General features: G+C 36.2%; 4 protein-coding genes across 5 annotated transcripts; all 4 read left to right on the top strand.

The window, feature by feature from the left end:
* Positions 1-853: 853 nt before the first annotated feature.
* LOC108199402 (26S proteasome non-ATPase regulatory subunit 1 homolog A) lies at positions 854-7,453 on the top strand. Its single transcript, XM_017367202.2, has 13 exons — positions 854-1,191; positions 1,989-2,052; positions 2,668-2,773; positions 2,897-3,005; positions 3,076-3,244; positions 3,908-4,395; positions 4,491-4,626; positions 4,721-4,966; positions 5,079-5,299; positions 5,384-5,642; positions 5,766-5,998; positions 6,089-6,596; positions 6,709-7,453. The coding sequence occupies exons 1-13, from the start codon at positions 1,049-1,051 to the stop codon at positions 7,030-7,032; spliced, it is 3,006 nt and encodes a 1,001-aa protein (XP_017222691.1). The 5' UTR covers positions 854-1,048; the 3' UTR covers positions 7,033-7,453.
* Positions 7,454-8,401: 948 nt separating this feature from the next.
* On the top strand, positions 8,402-10,903 carry LOC108198691 (transcription factor FAMA). Of its 2 annotated transcripts, XM_017366469.2 has the most exons (4): positions 8,402-8,581; positions 9,121-9,828; positions 10,066-10,530; positions 10,675-10,903. In XM_017366469.2, exons 2-4 carry the CDS (start codon positions 9,175-9,177, stop codon positions 10,765-10,767), a joined length of 1,212 nt encoding a protein of 403 aa, XP_017221958.1. In that variant the 5' UTR covers positions 8,402-8,581; positions 9,121-9,174; the 3' UTR covers positions 10,768-10,903. The 2 variants fall into 2 exon arrangements, with proteins under 2 accessions (XP_017221958.1, XP_063938675.1); XM_064082605.1 differs by lacking the exon at positions 8,402-8,581 and having other exon boundaries at positions 8,998-9,828.
* A 2,151-nt stretch (positions 10,904-13,054) lies between these two features.
* Positions 13,055-14,882, top strand: LOC108198576 (probable pectinesterase 29). The gene is made up of 5 exons (XM_017366326.1): positions 13,055-13,239; positions 13,363-13,522; positions 13,607-13,816; positions 13,936-14,180; positions 14,708-14,882. The coding sequence occupies exons 1-5, from the start codon at positions 13,055-13,057 to the stop codon at positions 14,880-14,882; spliced, it is 975 nt and encodes a 324-aa protein (XP_017221815.1).
* Positions 14,883-15,525: 643 nt separating this feature from the next.
* Positions 15,526-19,238, top strand: LOC108197621 (protein PHR1-LIKE 2). Its single transcript, XM_017365287.2, has 6 exons — positions 15,526-15,830; positions 16,943-17,019; positions 17,322-17,376; positions 17,772-17,850; positions 17,938-18,007; positions 18,637-19,238. The coding sequence occupies exons 1-6, from the start codon at positions 15,644-15,646 to the stop codon at positions 19,060-19,062; spliced, it is 894 nt and encodes a 297-aa protein (XP_017220776.1). The 5' UTR covers positions 15,526-15,643; the 3' UTR covers positions 19,063-19,238.
* The last annotated feature ends 238 nt before the right edge of the window (positions 19,239-19,476 follow it).

Raw genomic sequence — 19,476 nt, 5'->3', positions numbered from 1 at the left:
GGCTTTGAGCTCGCCTAATATTTACAAAACAAAACAGGGCTGTTGCGATGGATGTTAAATTGGATTTCTGTATGATCAGCCCATTCAGAACCAGCTTGTAATGAAGAACTTGTATTTGGGCCCCAGACCCTCAAATTTTCGATTATTCTCTTCAACTCAAATGACCATCAGTGGTAGCTTGTACTTATTGAGCTTGTTGGTGATTAGTTAATGGGCTTTTCGAAGGAGAATGGGCTTGCAATTTGCTCAGAACTTGGTGGATTACACGGTCTATTTAGGTGTCTGCGTATATGGGCAATAATTTATTTATATTTTAGGTAAATTTACGTTTTATTTTGTATTATATGATAAATAGTATTTAGAATATTGTGGTACATGAATAATGCACATCATAATTTAGACACACTTTTATCTATAGTGGTATGTGTTGTAAAAAGCGAAAATCGGACTTAATCGGTGAAGTTACGGAATAAAGATTAATCGGGGATTAATTGAATTGATCGGGGATTAATCGGATTGATCAATGATTAATCGGAGATTTAATCAGTTCGGCAAGCTACGGAACATGGATTAATTGGTGATTAATCGTGATTAATCACCGACTTTTAGAACAGATAGTGGTGCATATTATAATTAAGATTAGTTATACTTCAAAAAAACATAAGATTACTTATTACTTAAAATATTAATATATGAATAAAATATTACTTGGGATATTCTCGTAAAAACATTGATGAAATTATAAGATTAAAATAGGATTGACACATGACAAATTTACATTGTTATATTTTCAAAACTATTTTTCTATGATTTCCTTATTTTTCTAAAAATAAAAAATAAAAAATACGCTTTCATAATTTGTATATGTATTGCACAGTAGAAAGTCCAGGGTTTCCAAATCGGAGCTTGCCCAACCTCCAAGAAACAAAAATAAAAACCCCAAAACTAAAATCTAATTTTATTATCTCCACTTCTTCACTTTCTTTCTCTACACTGCATCTTTGAAAACCCTAATTTCAAAGACCCCCAAATCGAATCGATTAATCAGATGGCGATGACGGTGAGCTCAGCGGGCGGATTGCTGGCGATGCTTAATGAGAATCATCCGACTCTGAAGCTCCACGCTCTCACCAATTTGAATGCGTTTGTGGATTACTTCTGGCCCGAGATCTCGACTAGCGTTCCCATTATGTATGTTTGTGTGTGTAATTTTGTGTGTGTTCGTAATATTGGTTGACTAATTGGATGAATGTGTGTTGAATTGTGATTGGCTGATTGTGTTAGTATATGTAACTGTTGGGGAGAGAGAGATAGAAAGAGAGAGAGAGCTACAGAGAGAGAGGGAGAGAGTACAGGAACAGGTAGAGAGAGAGAGATCGTGGCCTGAGGAGTTGTGTGGAGTTTTGTGATGTATGGATTTAATTGATTGATCATGTTGGTGTGTAATGGGGCTTTAGGAATTGGGGTTGAGGTGTATGATTTGAACTGAAAAATTTGCTCTTTTTGTTGTTTTCAACTTGATGAATCTTTTGAATTGTTAAATTAAGTTGTAAACTTGTGGATATATCTAGTGAATAGATGTTTTCTACTGAATCTTTGATGATGGAACCTAAAACTGGGATTTATTGAAGTAATTTTTAACAGTAGGAATTTTGTGCAAAAATGAGAAACTGGAAATTACTAGTGCTAAGAGCTGATGTGCTACTTATTGGATCAACGTTATGTCTTGGTAGCTCCGATTAGAAACATTATTGTGCAAAAACATATACATTGCTGAGTTTGGTTTGTTATAGCTGAATTGAAGTATTTTATAAAACACGAAGTCTTTAAATTGAGTTGTATTATCAGTATCTTATGAGCGTACAGCCATATTTGCTGTCGTAATGAGAGAAGAGATTTCAAATTTCAAATATTTGCTTGATAATAATTTTAAGTTAGTGGTAATATAGTTCTTTAATGTTAAATTTCTCATTATTTGTTTGGTACAGAGAAAGTTTGTATGAAGATGAGGAATTTGATCAGAGACAACTGGCCGCGTTACTTGTGTCAAAGGTATTATCGATTCTGCTTCTCATACTTTAGTCCCCCTCCCCCTCTCCGTGAGTTCTAGCCTCTTTATCTATCTCATCTTGACAGTCAAGTCAACATATTGATATATTGGGTTTTCCAGTACTAGACTATAGGGAAAGGCTAAAAGCATAATACTTAGTTAGTCGTTAAAAATGTCCATTTTGGTTTTCTAAAGCAACTCAGCTTTGAATTACTTTGAATGCAATCAATGCAATTCTTTTGTTTTTTGGGTTTGGCTATACTTATATGTAGCCAGCCATGCTAGCTCCACATGAGAGCAGTTTAGAAAAAGGCTTGTCATTGCTATGCTTTATAACCTATGAGAAGCAGAATCCACTCTGCTCTTTTCCCCCTCCGTAAATAAAAGGAATACTAGTTCAAACAGAAACATTTGGTGTAATGTAGACTCTGTTATGTTGTAGATAAGAAAAATATATAGAGAAAAGTATAAAAGACGAGCATTGAGCGAATGTTCTCAAATCTTGTTAAGATCATGATATGGAGTATGACTAAAAGCATATATTATATTTCTTACATCATGATGACTTTCTCAGACATATGCTTCTTGTTTTGCTTCTTTTTTTCATTTTTCTGCAGGTCTTTTATTACTTGGGTGAATTGAATGACTCTCTATCATATGCTCTTGGAGCTGGTCCTCTGTTTGATGTCTCAGAGGATTCAGATTATGTTCACACACTTTTAGGTACTTCACTTGTAGAATTGAAAAATAATTATTTGCAATAGTTAAAAATATATACTAGCCTGTAACTCAGATTTTTTTAAATTGGGTTAAATGTAATATTCTGTTGAAAACTTTGTTTCTCAGCCAAAGCTATAGATGAATATGCCAGTCTTAAAACCAAAGCTGCAGAGTCTAATAAGGCAGCAGACATTGATCCTAGGCTGGAGGCAATAGTTGAGCGGATGCTTGATAAGTATGAAGACTACATATAACTTTGTTCTTGCTCTATGGATTTCATATAGCTTACTGGTTGCTTTCGACAGGTGTATATTGGATGGTAGATATCAACAGGCTATTGGAATGGCAATTGAATGCCGAAGATTGGATAAGCTTGAAGAAGCAATTACAAAGAGTGACAATGTTCATGCAACCTTATCATACTGCAGCAATGTATCCCACTTGTTTGTCAATCGCAGAGAATACAGGCATGAGGTAAAATAAATATCCGTAAAAGTTTTTCTTTGTAGGCTACCACATTGTTGTTTGTCAAGTTAAGCGTTGTTAGTTGTTACTAACTATATCTTGTCCCAGATATGGTATTAACTGTTTTATAGAGTTCTTTTGATAGCTAAATGATCTAATCCCAACCTTTTTAATAAAAGCTGACCACTGCAAAGAATCTATTTAATAGATTAACAACTGAACATGTTAAGTAGTAGCAGTTAATGATAATTTATATATTTATGTGTGTGTGTGTACACAATGTCATGAAGCCATTATATAACACCATATATTACCTGGTTTGGGAGATTTATTAGTTAGATTATGAGTGATTTGTTTTGACTTGATACAGAACTTAACCAGAGTCTGTTGGCAGTATCAGATCTTTCAAAAATATAGGTTCTGTTGGCAGGCTTTTGTACTATGGTACATATATAGTTGATTATTTCAGAGTCTGTTTTTAATGCTACTAAATCATTTGCCTTCCATAGATTTATTCCAAATTTTAGAATAGATAATATATTATTTATACAATCATGAATTTCGAACAATGATCAAGTTGTTACAGTTATTTTCCTGTTAAAATTTTTCAATGAGAAATGATATATATATTTTCGAGTACATATGAAGCTAAAATTTTCTATTTGCCTTTAGGTACTTGGTCTTCTTGTAGATGTTTTCAAGAAGCTGCCATCTCCAGATTATCTGAGCATCTGCCAGTGCCTGATGTTTTTGGATGAGCCGGTGGGCGTTGCTGGCATATTGGAAAAACTTATACGATCTGAAAAAGAGGATGATGCTTTACTGGCATTTCAAATAGCTTTTGACCTTATTGAGAATGAACACCAAGCTTTTCTATTGAATGTGAGAGACCGGCTCACACAGCCTAAATATCTACCCGCAGAACCTGTTCAACCAGTATCCACTGAAACAGAATCTGCTCAAGATGCAAATGCTGCTACGACTGAGGATGTTCAGATGGCTGATGGGACTCAAGCTGTTTCTGAAGCTGTTCCTGCGAGTGTACCTGTTGTTGATCCAAAAGAAGCAACATATGCTGAGAGGCTGACAAAACTTAAAGGGATTTTGTCTGGAGAGACTTCTATACAGTTGACTCTGCAGTTCTTATACAGCCATAATAAGTGAGATAGTAATTTATTTCCCGAACTACTTTATGATAGTATAATTACGTGCATTTGACAGAAGTTTCTTACTGCATTTTTGAAATTGAATACAGGTCGGATCTTCTAATTCTTAAGACTATAAAACAGTCAGTTGAGATGAGAAACAGTGTTTGCCATAGTGCAACAATCTATGCTAATGCAATTATGCATGCTGGAACAACCGTTGATACATTTCTGAGGGAGAATCTGGTAATTTACAACTGCACATGCATTTTACTTGTTTGCACTGTTTCATAAATTATATATGGCTTTTAAGCATAAATTACCTTGCACAAACTATCAGGACTGGCTGAGCAGGGCAACAAACTGGGCCAAATTTAGTGCTACAGCAGGGCTTGGGGTCATTCACAGAGGTCACTTGCAACAGGGAAGATCATTGATGGCTCCTTACTTGCCGCAGAGTGGTTCAGGTGGTGGTAGCCCATATTCCGAAGGTGGAGCCCTGTATGCTCTTGGTCTGATTCATGCAAACCACGGAGAAGGCATCAAACAATTTTTGCGTCAGAGCTTAAGTAGTACTAATGTTGAGGTGGTTGTTTTCTGTTGTTGAATTGAGAGGGCATCAAACAATATCTGTCATTGAATTTGCACTGCAATTATTTGTACTTAGCGAACTAAACGTGCAATTTTGGTTGTTGTAGGTTATCCAGCATGGTGCATGCTTAGGTCTTGGACTGGCAGCTCTAGGAACAGCTGACGAGGATGTGTTTGATGACATTAAAAATGTGCTTTATACTGACAGTGCTGTTGCTGGTGAAGCTGCCGGTATAAGTATGGGTTTGCTGATGGTTGGAACTGCTAGTGAGAAGGCAACTGAAATGCTTGCCTATGCACATGAGACTCAGCATGAGAAAATCATTAGGTAAATGTTATTCCTATAATGCCTTGTAATCTTTTTGTACCAGAATTGTGTCATCACCATTATATTGTCATTTTTTTTATGTAGGGGGTTGGCACTAGGGATAGCCCTCACTGTGTATGGAAGAGAAGAAGGGGCAGATACCTTGATTGAACAAATGACTCGGGATCAGGACCCTATAATTCGTTATGGTGGTATGTACGCCTTGGCATTAGCATATAGTGGAACAGCAAACAATAAAGCCATCCGCCAACTGCTACACTTCGCCGTATCAGATGTGAGTGATGATGTCAGGCGGACTGCTGTTCTTGCACTAGGATTTGTTCTTTATTCAGAACCAGAACAGGTCAGTTCTGTACAGATCTTGAGCTACAAAGATTGCACTAGGATTTGTCTTTAGGATTACTATACGTCTTCATGTGTGTTAACTGTCAAGAATTTATTTAAAGGTCTCATCTATATATTGCAGACCCCTCGAATCGTCTCCTTGCTATCTGAGTCTTACAATCCACATGTTAGATATGGTGCTGCTTTGGCAGTTGGCATCTCCTGTGCAGGCACTGGTATGAGTGAGGCAATATCTTTGTTAGAGCCACTAACATCAGATGTGGTTGATTTTGTTCGTCAAGGTGCTTTAATTGCAATGGCTATGGTAATGGTTCAGATCAGTGAAGCTAGTGATTCTCGTGTTGGAGCATTCAGGTCATGCAGTTTTTAATTTTTTTATGTATATATAATTTTGCATTGTATGAATTTCTGCTCAATTTTTCTGAGTGTATATTTTTTATTTAGACGGCAATTAGAGAAGATTATCTTGGATAAGCACGAAGATACTATGAGCAAGATGGGAGCCATTTTAGCCTCTGGAATCCTTGATGCCGGTGGAAGGAACGTCACCATAAAGTTGCTTTCTAAAACAAGACATGACAAAATTACTGCAGTAGTTGGTCTTGCAGTTTTTAGCCAGTTCTGGTATTGGTATCCACTTATCTATTTCATTAGCTTGGCATTTTCGCCAACAGCCTTGATAGGGCTTAACTATGAACTGAAAGTACCTCGGTTTGAGTTCTTATCTCAAGCAAAACCATCATTGTTTGAGTATCCTCGGCCAACTACTGTTGCCACCACCACATCTGCTGTGAAATTGCCTACTGCGGTATTATCAACATCTGTAAAAGCAAAAGCCAGGGCAAGTAAGAAAGAGGCAGACCAGAAAGAAAAAGCTGAGAAGTCATCTGCAACAGAGTCAACTTCCGGGAAGGGCAAATCATCTGGCGACAAGGATGAGGATTCTATGCAGGTGATTTTTGTTTAATTAGTTTAGTATGAACTTCCATTTCTAGAAATTGGTGGTCCTAAATACGACATCCTACTTTGGTTTCAACCTTTATCGACATACGTTATTCTGGCAGGTTGATAGTCCTGTGGAGAAGAAAGCCGAACCAGAGCCATCATTTGAAATTTTGATCAACCCTGCTAGGGTGGTTCCTGCTCAAGAGAAGTTTATAAAGTTCCTTGAAGACAGCCGATACATACCAGTAAAATCGGCAGCCTCGGGTTTTGTTCTTTTGAAAGACTTGCGACCATCTGAGCCTGAATTTTTATCTCTAATTGATGCTCCCTCATCAACCGCCTCGACTGGTGGCGCTTCTGCAACTGCACAACAAGGATCAGCAGCATCAATGGCGGTTGACGAGGAACCTCAACCACCACAGGCTTTCGAATATACTTCTTAATCAGCTGTCCACATTTCCAGTTTGGCCCTTGTCTGTTATAGATGGTGCTTTAAGGTTCGATAAAGTTGAAACAATTTCAAGCATCATTCTTCCCAAACCACGACGATATGTTGGCTATGGGCACTCCGGTGTATTTCTCCGTTCTAATTTGTTAATGCATTGACTAAGCTCGGTTAAGACTCGGTGGACTGTAATATGCTGTTATCTGTAGCAAGGTTCTCTTCGATTAATCGCAAATTTGTAGTCCTTGAGAAACCTGAAGTGCATTCGCTCCCTTTTCTGTGTACGTCAGCTAGAAAAAAGATTTCATTCTAAGATTTGATCTTTTGTTTTCTTCTTTGTGAACTCCATTTTTGACAGTTCTCATGTTTTCTTTGTACTCTGGGTATCCTATCATGATTACTCTGATAATCATTTCGTATTTCGAGTGATAATTACAGGACCGTCCCCGGTAAATATCTTGTCGGTCAATCATTGACAGAACTGGAGAAAATATTAAATTATAGCATCCACAAGTACAAAATCATCTACCCATATATGGAAGCTGGCAAAAATCTATTTTAAAAAATATTTTGCCCAGTCCCAGAAAAACTTCTCGTACTTAATTTTTTTTGTTGTATAAAAATATAAAATTCATATTTTTTCCGAACAAATTGAAATACGAAATATGTAAGACTTTTTTTTCACGCATCTTAATATGCTGTACTTGAAAATAATATTCATAATTTTCGTTTTATATAAAAATATTAAATTTGTAATTTTAGAAAAAGCAATTGAGAAATAATACTTGCAAGTACTTTCGAATTTATTAAAATGCGAGACATAGGGCTGTTCGGCTAAACTTATTTTTCAGAAATAAAAATTTGTTTCTGGAAAAAATATATAAAACTCTGCTACCTTTTTTCTGGAAAAACCCTTATTTTTAAATAACGAATATTAAACAACTCTTTAACATTTGCATCCAAAAAATATTTAAAAATATATATATTTTAAATAAATAAGGGCTTATTTACGCAATGGTGACGTTGCCAAACATGCCCATAATCCAAAAATCATTTTATTGGGAAGGGATGGAACATAAAATAAATGGGTGGTGGGTCTTGAATTCTTGATAATATTGAGGCTCTAAAGTCACATGCATGCAAAGATTAAAGTAAACCCAGTTATTCAACATTCAAGTTCAAACATTCAAATCTAATCTACTTATTCATCAACTTCATGAAAAGCAATAGCGGTAAAGTTGAGGCAGAGCGTTGCTGGCCTGTGACACACATTAATAAAAAGGTGGTGAAAATGTGATGAGCTTAATTATTCTTACTGGCTCCTCTATTTTTCTCTATTTATATTGTAAATACACAAACACAAAGGAAAAGTCAAGGCCTGATCAAACAACACAGCTGCCTTGATTAGCAAACAAAAAAACACATTGCTGCTTTGCTCTGTTTTTACAGGCCATTTCACCTTATTCAACCATTTCCTGGCCACAAACACATGTATTTTTGTCTCTTTGAATATACCGGAACCCCACCTCATACAATCTTTCCTCGAGGTAAGGAACGAGATTTATGATTTTTTCTGTTCAGTCGGGACTTCAGCCTGTATCAGAACGGTTTTTACTACAGTTATCATCGAGTTAATTTATATGATGCAATTCTATGCTATTCTAAGCTCATATTATTGATTTTTCATTTTTCAAGTTATAATAAAATTTACGATTTTTTTATGAATCGGGACTTCGACCTGTGTTGGGGACATTTTTTCGGATTTTCATCATGGATATCGTCAATCTAATTTATATGATGCAACCATCCGTTCTGAGCTGATATTATTGATTTTTCAAGATCAGCCGATTTGTGATATGTTTGTATTATTTTTATTTTGTATTAGTAGGTGGACCAAAGTGTAAGATATCATCAAACATTTGTCTTTTCCAAAAGTCAATTTTTAGTGGAAACTTCTTGTGCACATATATGGAGAAAGATGGGAGATCTTGTCTATTAGGCCTTCAAGTTCTTGAAGAAAACATTTTTATTTACCATTTATGAAATATCAGTTATGTTGTTTTACTCAGAACTTGACCTCATGCAGGCCTCTTTACCAGCAAGCAATTTTCTCTGTTCAAATCATCAGCATCAACCCTTGATGGAGAATCGAAGGAGCGAAGGCCCGGGTGGAGATGATAACAATCAAATGGTTGATTATATGCTTAACAATAATGCACAACAGCAGCAACAAATGGCATCAGGCTTTGGTCCTTCTTCGAATTCTCTGAGCTTTGCTGATGTGATGCAGTTTGCTGATTTCGGGCCTAAGTTGGCCTTAAACCAATCAAAATCCTCAGCAGCAGAGGAGGATGAGAGGGAAGAAGATGGGATTGATCCGGTTTACTTCTTGAAGTTCCCCGTGTTGAATGATAAGTTGCAGGATGAGAATCATCCGCTAATGATGTTTCCTCAGGAAGGGCTTGTCGGAGATGAGGACGAGAGGTTTAAGAGGGGGAATGGGATGACTAGTGAAGAAAGTGGTAAGGCAAGGAAAATGATGGATCAAGAAGGAAGAATTGGGGAGAATGCATCATCTGTGCAACTTCAGTTCCTTGGAGAGGACGTCGAGAAGAACTCTCAGATGGGAGAAGCTGGCAAGAACAAGAAGAAGAGGCCGAGGACTACAAAAACTAGTGAAGAAGTTGAGAGCCAGAGAATGACTCACATTGCTGTTGAGAGAAACCGGAGGAAGCAGATGAATGAGCATCTTCGCGTATTGAGGTCTCTCATGCCTGGATCATACGTCCAAAGGGTATGATTTTACGTAGAAGTTAAACTGAGTACAAAATTTTGCACAAAATGACATGGTAATTGAGGTGAGACGTTTTAAATGGTGCTATTTATGTGAATACAGAGGGTCCATTCCAATCAAATCTTAACACACATGTCATTTTGTGAAAGATTTTGTACCCAGTTTTGTGCATGAAGCGTTTTCCTTACTATTTACCATTCGAGTTTATTGATTATGTATATAAATCATGACTTAAAGGGTGATCAAGCATCAATCATTGGAGGAGCCATCGAGTTCGTGAGAGAGCTGGAGCAACTCCTGCAATGCCTTGAATCCCAAAAGCGAAGAAGGCTTTATGGCGATGCACCACCACCACCGCGGCCTATTGGAGATTCAGCAAATCCAATGCAACAAACTCAAGTTCCACCACCACCACCACCATTCTTCAATCCTATGTCAGCATCAGCCTCAGATGATCCGCTGAAACTTGTCTCTGACTACGAGAACGGACTAATCAGAGAAGAGACCGCAGAGAGTAAGTCGTGCCTGGCAGACGTGGAAGTGAGGGTGCTCGGGTTCGATGCCATGATCAAGATTTTATGCAGGAGAAGTCCGGGTCAGCTTATTAAGACTATTGCTGCTCTAGAGGATCTGGAGCTCAATATCCTGCACACCAACATTACCACTATTGAACAAACCGTTCTCTATTCTTTCAACGTCAAGGTACGTAGAAAATAACAGTTGAAATATAGCATTAAGATCCATTTAGGCCTTTTTCTAACACTATGTTTTCGGTTTTCAAAAACAGTCTCTGATACCATGTCAGGAACCAGTCCATCTAAAATCTTAAATATATGATAATTGCAGGTAGCAAGCGAATCGAGTTTCACAGCGGAAGACATAGCGAATGCAGTGCAACAGATCTTCAGTTTCATACATGCAGACAGTGCTAACCTTTGAATCTGCAATGTCTCTGTAGCATATACACACATGACATGCACACACTTGTTTCAGAGCAGATTCTTTTACTGTTGTAAAAACACTCTGTTGGCTATATATTTATACGAATAAGTGAAAGCTGAAGATATTAATCCTTGTTTCGTGAGTTCACCAACTAAGTCTGATTTCCGTTTTTTACGACACTGGTCTACGTGTACATGGTACATGCAATGTTCATAGACATTTATGAATGATGAGTTAGGTCAACGCAACTTGATAGATTTGGATTTTACATGGAGTTGACTTGTCAGATTGATTGTAGGGCTTGGTGGTATTCGACTACAAAGATGAGATCTTTCTGAATTCATGGAGGGGCAGGGCCATATTGACCTCTGAGTCCTGTATGCTAGTAATTATTAGCATTCCCCACACTCCCAACTCACAAAGGGGCCGTTTGGGTGAGCTTAAAATAAGTGCTTCTTGCTTAAAATAAAAAAGTGAAGTAGAAGTTAGAAGTTAGTTAAGGCTTATAAGTGATAAAAGTGTTTGGGAAAAAAGTAGAAGTCGTGAAACAAAAGCTAGGAATCGTAGCTTTTTATAAGTGCTTCTCGACTTTTTACACAAACGGTACGAATAAGTGCTTCTAACTTAAAAGTCCAGAAGCGGGGCTTAAAAGCCCCGCCAAACACCCACAAAATGAAGTCATTGTTATTTATATATTCGAAATAATTCTCTTCATGAATATATATCTTAAAGCTGTGAACAGTACTTTCACCTTCTGTTAGGGGTGGCAATATTGGACCCAACCCAACAACCCGACACGAATTCCACCCGTAAAATACGAATTCGGTTGGAGTTTTTCGGGTTTGGGTCGAATTCGGGTTGACCCAAAATCAACCCGAAAAAAACAGGTCATTTTCGGATTGAATTCGGGTTACCCGAAATTGACCCGAAAATTAGTATATAATATAAATATTATATATATTTATATAAAATACATATATTTTATGTTATTTTTGTAATATTTATTACTTAAATTTAATAAAAAAACTATTTAATTTAATATAAATTAATTTATTTGAATTAAAATTAATATATATTAATTATTTCAAAAATATATTTATTAATAAATATTATTTTCGGGTCGGGTTCGGGTTACCCGCGGGTAGAGCGGGTCGGGTTCGGGTTGGGTATTCTGACCTATTAAAATTTCGGGTCGAGTTCGGGCTGGGTAAAAATTGCGAGCCCTACCTTCTGTACAGTTCACTTCATTTAAATTCTACCACCTAAAACCCTTATCTAAAATTATTAATACATACTAAAAAAAAAGAATAAAATTTATTTTTAAAAAAACAACTCCAATAGTACATCTCCTTAATTTGTTACTTTTGTACCTGTTATTATTTATAAAGATATCTTATCTTATTCAGAATTCAACTCAATAATTATAATTAATAATATATTCGAATTCAAAGTTTTATTAGTATAAATCTAAGTATATATCTAAGTTAGTATAGAAGGTACAAAATTTGGATTCTATATACATACGTAAGACGTAGAACAAAAATTTGGATTTTCCTATAATTTGGCGTTTGACGAAAAAAATAATTCACTTTTTTCTTGTTGGTAGAGGCCTCTTAACGTGATATATTCTATTTATAACAACTTAGAATAATAGTAATAGCGTATTTTTTTAAAATATAACTAACACCATCCAATTAAAAATCTTTCCCTGCTATGCTCTAATAGTCATTCTGTTCGATCTACTACCGTAAGGTAAAATTATCATCTTAATACAAGATCTTTGTAAAACTAGTAACTGCCAAAATATTACAGTGCAACTGATTTAGAGCTGTTCTGTAAAGGTTAATGCACAAAATTAATTGCACTAATAAAAGTTTACCCCATAATAATATTTCATGTTACAATTATGTTTTTCTGATAATCACATCTTCTTTTTAACCCTGAATATCAGCATTACATGTTAAGCACATTTTTAATGGTAGATTTGCCAAAACCTAAAACTATTGTAGTAATTACTTTTGCAAAGTGTACTCCAACATGGGAAGAAATCAAAGAAAATAAGAGCAAAAAGATAAATGCAAATCAATTTGGAGAAAAAATCAAGTAAAAACTGAAAACTAGATAGTAACTGCAATTTTTTTAATGCATTACTATGTTTAAGATTTGTTTAATTCACTGAAACCCTATAAATAACAAAATTTATTCATCAAACAGCAAGCAACATCAAGCCTAAAGGATGTTGTTTGGTGACTGTTTGATGTATAATTTTTGGATTCTGATCTTCATGGGGATCACTGTGATAAATGGGAAAGCAGAAACAGTTGACAGAGCTGCAGCAAGTTATTCACAGACAATTTTTGTTGATCAATCCGGTCGCGGTAATTTTAAGAATATACAAGCAGCAATCGATTCTGTTTCATCGAATAACCAGAATTGGGTTCGTATATACGTCGAGCCTGGAGTTTACAGGTAGTCGGGGTCGTTTGGCTTAACTTTTTTTTTTTTGTTAACGATGACCTCTTGGTCAGATGGTATCGTATCGCTAATATTTTGTTTGTTATAATTTTATGTAATTTTATTTATGACATGAAGAGAACAAATTACGGTTCCCCGGGAGAAACAATTTATATACCTAGCAGGGAAAGGAAAATGGAAGACTAGTGTAGTTTGGGGAGCCTGTCAAGAACTCGACACCAGCGCTACCTTTAGCGTTTTCGCGGATAATTTTGTTGCTCGGGACATAAGTTTTGTGGTAATTAATTCAATTGTGTGTGTTGTTTAATAAGTTTTTATTTGATAATTTGGATGGTTGGTAATTATACGCGAATTTTGACAGAATTCTTGCAACTACCCCTGGAATCCGAGCATGTCCCGAACTCCAGCAGTGGCAGGACGGGTTCAGGGAGACAAAAATAGCTTCTACAATTGTGGTTTCGTTGGATTACAAGACACTCTATGGGATTCTTTAGGCCGACATTATTTTTCTCGTTGTTCTATTGTTGGCGCTGTTGATTTTATTTTTGGCGCTGCACAATCTATGTACGAGGTACAATATTTATTTCACTTTCTTGTTAACTGAAGGTCGTGCTTGATGTAATGCTAGATTACTTATTTATTTATACTATTTTGTTGATGGCTTAAATAATTTTATGTTTCCATATGCAGGGATGTACATTGTTGTTTAATGGAACGGCTCTAGCAGGGCCAGGATACATAACAGCACAAGCAAGAGGTAGTGCAGATGATCCGAGTGGCTTCGTGTTCAAAAATTGTGTCGTCGATGGCACTGGATGGACTTACCTGGGAAGAGCCTGGAGACCATATGCCAGAGTCATATTTTCCAGCTCTACATTCTCCAATATCATTGTTCCGACTGGTTGGGATTCGTGGTATACTCGCCATGATCAACTGTAAGTCAATTCGATACTCAAGTTAAATAGGCTTTTTGTTAAGTGACAAATTCGCCCAAAATCTCGAGATGTTGGAAGGAGGGCTCGTCATGCTCATATTATATTCTAGCATTCCCCTCACTCGAAAGCTCATTTTTGGATCGAGAGTGACCAATTCTCCCAAAACCTCGAAATATTAGGAGGAAAGTTTATCATGATCACGGTCTTTGCTTTGCGGAAACAAATTCTTTAGTACTTTTAGTAGAACTCATATATGTGTTTATTCTATCTTGGGCCCCTACGGTGACCGAACCAAGGAGGGGCTAGCCAGTGCTCGAGCCCGGCTAAATTCCAAAATTAATAGAGTTTTCCATTCAAATCCTATTTTTTAGTTAAAAATCACCTAGAAAATCATATTAAGCCGCGAATATCTAAGATTAGCGCCAATTGTTTTCTAATCATGGTTGTGCCATTGTTTAGACCTACATTCAGTATGTTTGGCTTGGTTTGGTATACGAACTCAATTTTTTTCGGAAATGTCAATGCAGGAATCAATTAACGTTTGTCGAGGATCTCTGTCACGGACCGGGATCAGACAACAGAAATCGGATCAAATGGGAGAACCAGTTAAATCAGGAACAACTGCAGCAACTCACCAGCATTTCTTTCATTGATAATGAAGGATGGATTGGTCGCCAGCCTTTCAACATGCTGGCTCATTAGCACCATTCAGACTTGTTTATACATTTTGTGATCACATCTTTTTGTTTTCAGGCTTGTGAACAACTGGTTTACCTTTGGATGCCTGGTTAAGTAATTTTTGTACAATTTTGAGACAATCTTGTATATGGAACAAGTTTTATAATACATGTATCCCCTCAATGAGTGGATTTGGATTCCTCTCATTTGTTTGTCATGCATATTTTTTTATTTTTATTTAGCAAAAAAAAAAAGAAATTTTTGTTATTTTATTACTCCCTTTATACTGCACATCCATTACTTTGAGACTTCTCTAAAATATAATTTCATAGATTTTTTCTCGTGAATGCTTTCCGAAAAAACCAAAATGACCGATACTCCCTCCGTCCGACTAGATTATTTACGTTACTTTTTGACACGCATATTAAGACTCCTACAAACGATACTTACATTATATTTATTTTTTTTAAAAAAATACTGAAAAAAGTTGAAGTTTAAACTTCTATTAAAAAAAATCAAAAATATGTTATAAAATTATATTTTACGAGAACCTCAAGATGCGTGAAAACAGTGTACAACTTCTTGGCAGGACGGAGAGAATATTAATTATTGTAGTCTTTAGATGTCTCATGTATGAGGTATGTACACAACAACACAAGTACTTAACCACGCTGCTTCTGTATTTCCCTGTCTGAAGACCAAAAAGTACAATTTAGACAGCAAAAACCATTTTTCTTTATTTCTTTTTTCCCTGTATTTCTATTTCCAAGGTGAAGAAAAATAGCATGTACTCCTCCGTTCACTCACTGCCACTGGATGGTCATGCTGAGTTTCACAGCTCGGTTGATGGGTCGGGTCCGGGTTCGGATCCTTGTCTGGTTCTCACTTCGGATCCTAAGCCAAGGCTGCGGTGGACTGGGGAGCTTCATGAAAGATTTGTTGATGCTGTCACTCAGCTTGGTGGCCCTGATAGTTAGTCTTCTTCATTTCTATATGTCTTTATACGTGCTTATGCTTTTTATTATTTTGCTATTTTGTGTGTATAAGTTTAGCTTCTTGAAGAGTAGTTCTTGATTTGTTAATGTTGATTTTAGAGTTTTAGAGGGTTTGGTTAAAAGGGTTGTTGAAATTATGTTTGATGATTTATCTTTTTGGTTAAAGCTCTGATCTTGGTTGTTCTTGATGGGGTTTGCGAATGGGTGATTAAATGTTTTGGCCTTGTGGGAAATGTTGAAATGCTCTATTTTAGTTGCGGAATTGTGAGAACTAATGATTCGAAATGACATGATTAGCATAAACAGAGTGCTGAATTATTGGTATTTTTTGTGCAAAACCTTTGGTTCTCACAGTTTGCTCCGGTTTTTCTTGTTCTCGACCAAATCCTTATACATAAGTCTTTAAGTTTAGTACTTCCGTTAGTCGTGATAATTCAAGTGGACTAATGTGGGTTTTAGCCGTTGAGGTTTTGTAAATTAATGGGGGAAGTTAAAATCAATCATGTGTGTTCTTGTTATTGATAACTACTGTATATGATTTTGTAGAGATGTGGACGGCTCATTATAAGATATGATTCATTTGGGTGTTTCTTATATCATTATTTTGGTAGGTTGCAACAACTTGACCCTTTGTTTATAGTTTGTTTATGTATGTATTTCGTATGGTTTAGGTTGGCCTAGGTTTTAGTAGCATGATGTTTGAACTAAGTTCCATATGGTTATTAAATTTATACAATGATTTTTTATGTTTTCTCTTTTATCTCGTAGTGGATAGCTGTTCTATGCTGTCATGTTCCATCATTCTTTGTCATGTTCCGTTTATTAAATTATTGATGTCTATTTAATGATATTCAGGCCTGTGTCTTAATTCTTAAAATTGTGGTGCTGTGTAAATTGTGAGCATAATTTTAATTACATAAAGTTTGACTGAGATAATAATGTTCATTTTTATCTTTTAATCCTTTCAATGTTGTGTACGTTGTAATAGTGAAGGCCGAAAAAATATGTTTGCCTTTCGTTATGATAGGTGCATGTTAAAATTTGGTAATCTTATATCTAATATATCTGCAATATGTGATTACCTTGCAGAAGCAACACCGAAAACGCTCATGAGGACGATGGGGGTCAAAGGTTTGACCCTTTATCATCTAAAATCGCATCTTCAGGTTGGGGTTTTTTTCATGATTTTGATTATCTTTTTCCATTTCTGTTGAGCTGTGAGAAAAAAACAATGCATAAATGTGAAAAGGAACAGACAGTGTGAGTGTGCTACATACTTGCATTCTGATAACGTTAAAAAGAATAACATGCAACTATGCAAGGAAAAAACAGGTGTCCTTGTCACTGTAAAAGGATGTAAATTTCTTACTTATGATCCTGATTGAAACCTTATATTACTTATTTATGCCTTCTGTGGAGTTGTTATGCCCCAATAAGAAACATAATACATTTAATGTCATACCTGCAGAAATTCCGGTTGGGAAAGCAATCTTGCAAGGATTTCACCGAAAATTCTAAAGATGGTATTAATTCTAATCTCAGAATTGCGTTAAAAGGTTCATCACCCTGTATATGTTGAGTTTACTCCATTTGCTTGATATAAACAAATAGGAATCTCCAAGCTCATGAACGGTCTTAATATAAGTACTTGAAATATCACATGCTGTCGGAGAGCCAAATGAAAAAGACTTCTCTAAACTATTAATAGAACACTGGCCAGCGTTACCATTCAAAGGCTTAGACAACTGATATAGGCCCCTGTTTGTGTATTGTATGCAAGAGAATGCATGCATGTGTAGTGCACAGTTACAAAACAGTAAGCTAATGAAGCTATGTTACTTCGAGTTAAAATGCTTGGTATGATGACCAACACATGGGAGTTCTCAAGTTCACTACTAAATTTTATCTTCGATTGCAGCATCATGCATTGCAGAGAGCCAGGACACGGGTTCATCTACATCAGCGTCATCAAGAATGATGGCACAAGATATAAATGAGTATGCTAAACATTTTAGACTTTTTATCAAAAATGCTCATCTAGGTGGCGGGTGGCCTATTAATTGTATGTTTTCTTATATATACAGTGGCTTCCAAGTCACCGAGGCTTTGCGAGTTCAAATGGAAGTTCAGAGAAGGCTGCATGACCAACTGGAGGTTAGTAGTGTGCCAGTTTGAATTGCAAAATATCGTCTTGATACTCTTTGAACATTCTCTTATGAAGAAGAAATTATAAACGAAAAATCTATACAGCAATTAGATTGGATATTGTCAGAATTTTTTAATTAAGTTTGTTATCTTGAGACTTAATAGTAGCCTTGAGTCTTGGAAGATGTTTGTATGTAAGTTGTGAACCCTTCTTTACCTGGTTCACATGTTCATAATATAGTTAGACAGACAAATAGATGATAAGGACGATAGACGTTTAGAAAGTTAAATAGGATGCTGCAGAACCCTCACTTGTTACCTGATGAGCAACCACAGTCCTCCATGGAAATGCCAGGTCTATGTGCTACTTTAGCGTAAACTGAAGAACTATATAATACTCTATATATTGAATTTTCTTAAATTGCAACAAAATATCTGTGTTATGACACTTCCATAATCTGATGGACAAATTAGCAAACCAGATGAAGCGGCCAAAATCATGATAAAACCACGAAAAGGCACTAAAGTTGTTCCATCTCCACTTTCATATGTCGCTAACCTATATTTAACACCAGAGATGTACCCCGTTAATTATGTAATTGCTGTTAACTTATTTCTTGTGGTTCCACGCATACTAGGTTCAGCGCCGTCTTCAGCTACGTATTGAATCACAAGGGAGATACCTGCAATCAATTCTCGAGAAAGCTTGTAAAGCAATCGATGACCAAACTGTTGCTTCTGTTGGGCTCGAAACTGCTAGAGAAGAACTCTCTGAACTAGCTATCAAGGTCGCGAATGACTATCAGCAAGTAATGACAGTCCCCTTACTGTCCGAAATTGCTTCATCTCTGGAAACCAGAAATCCCATCGCTGCTTCTGGTAGAATCGGTGATTGTTCCCTTGACGGCAGCTTGGCATCAAATGGAAATCCACTCTCTCCAATAAGCATGAGCTCACAAGCCGCCGCAATGAAAAAGAGATCAAGAGCTTATAGTAACTTGTCCCCTCTAGATAGCAATTTGAGGCAAGTGGAGTGGATGATGAGTAATTTTAGCCAAGTTTAAAAATATTGTTTCAGATTCATATTTCTAGCTTTGTTCTTTGCTACTTCTTGAAATTGGTGATTATCTGCATGCAGTCAGCTGTTCTGTTGTTTGCAAATGTAAGATCAGTTGTGTATATTTCCTAAATTATACTCCATGTGTCCCACTCATTTCTATACAATTTTTTTTCATTTCTATACATTTTTCTATGCTGTGTCCCCGTCTCCCGTTGTATACAATTCAGGGAGACGGAGGGAGTATTAGTTTTTGAACAAGGTCTTCAATCTTTTCTGTCCATAATCTTCATAATAATCAAACACACTAACTAAACATCAACTTTCAGCAGAAACAATTAGGGGTACCACTATCCAAAAATAATAATCTTTGGGTCCTTCAATTTTAAACTAGCATGCGATTATGAAGTTAAATGAGAAA

The sequence above is a fragment of the Daucus carota genome, chromosome 8 (genome assembly GCF_001625215.2).
Source record: "Daucus carota subsp. sativus chromosome 8, DH1 v3.0, whole genome shotgun sequence".
Classification (NCBI taxonomy): domain Eukaryota; kingdom Viridiplantae; phylum Streptophyta; class Magnoliopsida; order Apiales; family Apiaceae; genus Daucus; species Daucus carota.
Note: the sequence above shows the minus strand (reverse complement) of the source record. Positions and strands in the feature narration are given on the sequence as shown.

Bases quoted from the DNA above. Each gene is read 5' to 3' on its own strand.
- LOC108199402 (XM_017367202.2), top strand. From the start codon at position 1,049: ATGGCGATGACGGTGAGCTCAGCGGGCGGATTGCTGGCGATGCTTAAT. The intron at 1,192-1,988 runs GTATGTTTGTGT...TGTTTGGTACAG, and splicing joins TCGACTAGCGTTCCCATTAT to AGAAAGTTTGTATGAAGATG. The intron at 6,597-6,708 runs GTGATTTTTGTT...TTATTCTGGCAG, and splicing joins AGGATGAGGATTCTATGCAG to GTTGATAGTCCTGTGGAGAA.
- LOC108198691 (XM_064082605.1), top strand. From the start codon at position 9,088: ATGTTGTTTTACTCAGAACTTGACCTCATGCAGGCCTCTTTACCAGCA. The intron at 9,829-10,065 runs GTATGATTTTAC...CATGACTTAAAG, and splicing joins CTGGATCATACGTCCAAAGG to GGTGATCAAGCATCAATCAT. The intron at 10,531-10,674 runs GTACGTAGAAAA...TGATAATTGCAG, and splicing joins TCTATTCTTTCAACGTCAAG to GTAGCAAGCGAATCGAGTTT.
- LOC108198576 (XM_017366326.1), top strand. From the start codon at position 13,055: ATGGGGATCACTGTGATAAATGGGAAAGCAGAAACAGTTGACAGAGCT. The intron at 13,240-13,362 runs GTAGTCGGGGTC...TATGACATGAAG, and splicing joins GTCGAGCCTGGAGTTTACAG to AGAACAAATTACGGTTCCCC. The intron at 14,181-14,707 runs GTAAGTCAATTC...ATGTCAATGCAG, and splicing joins TATACTCGCCATGATCAACT to GAATCAATTAACGTTTGTCG.
- LOC108197621 (XM_017365287.2), top strand. From the start codon at position 15,644: ATGTACTCCTCCGTTCACTCACTGCCACTGGATGGTCATGCTGAGTTT. The intron at 17,377-17,771 runs GTATTAATTCTA...CTTCGATTGCAG, and splicing joins CACCGAAAATTCTAAAGATG to CATCATGCATTGCAGAGAGC. The intron at 18,008-18,636 runs GTTAGTAGTGTG...CACGCATACTAG, and splicing joins GGCTGCATGACCAACTGGAG to GTTCAGCGCCGTCTTCAGCT.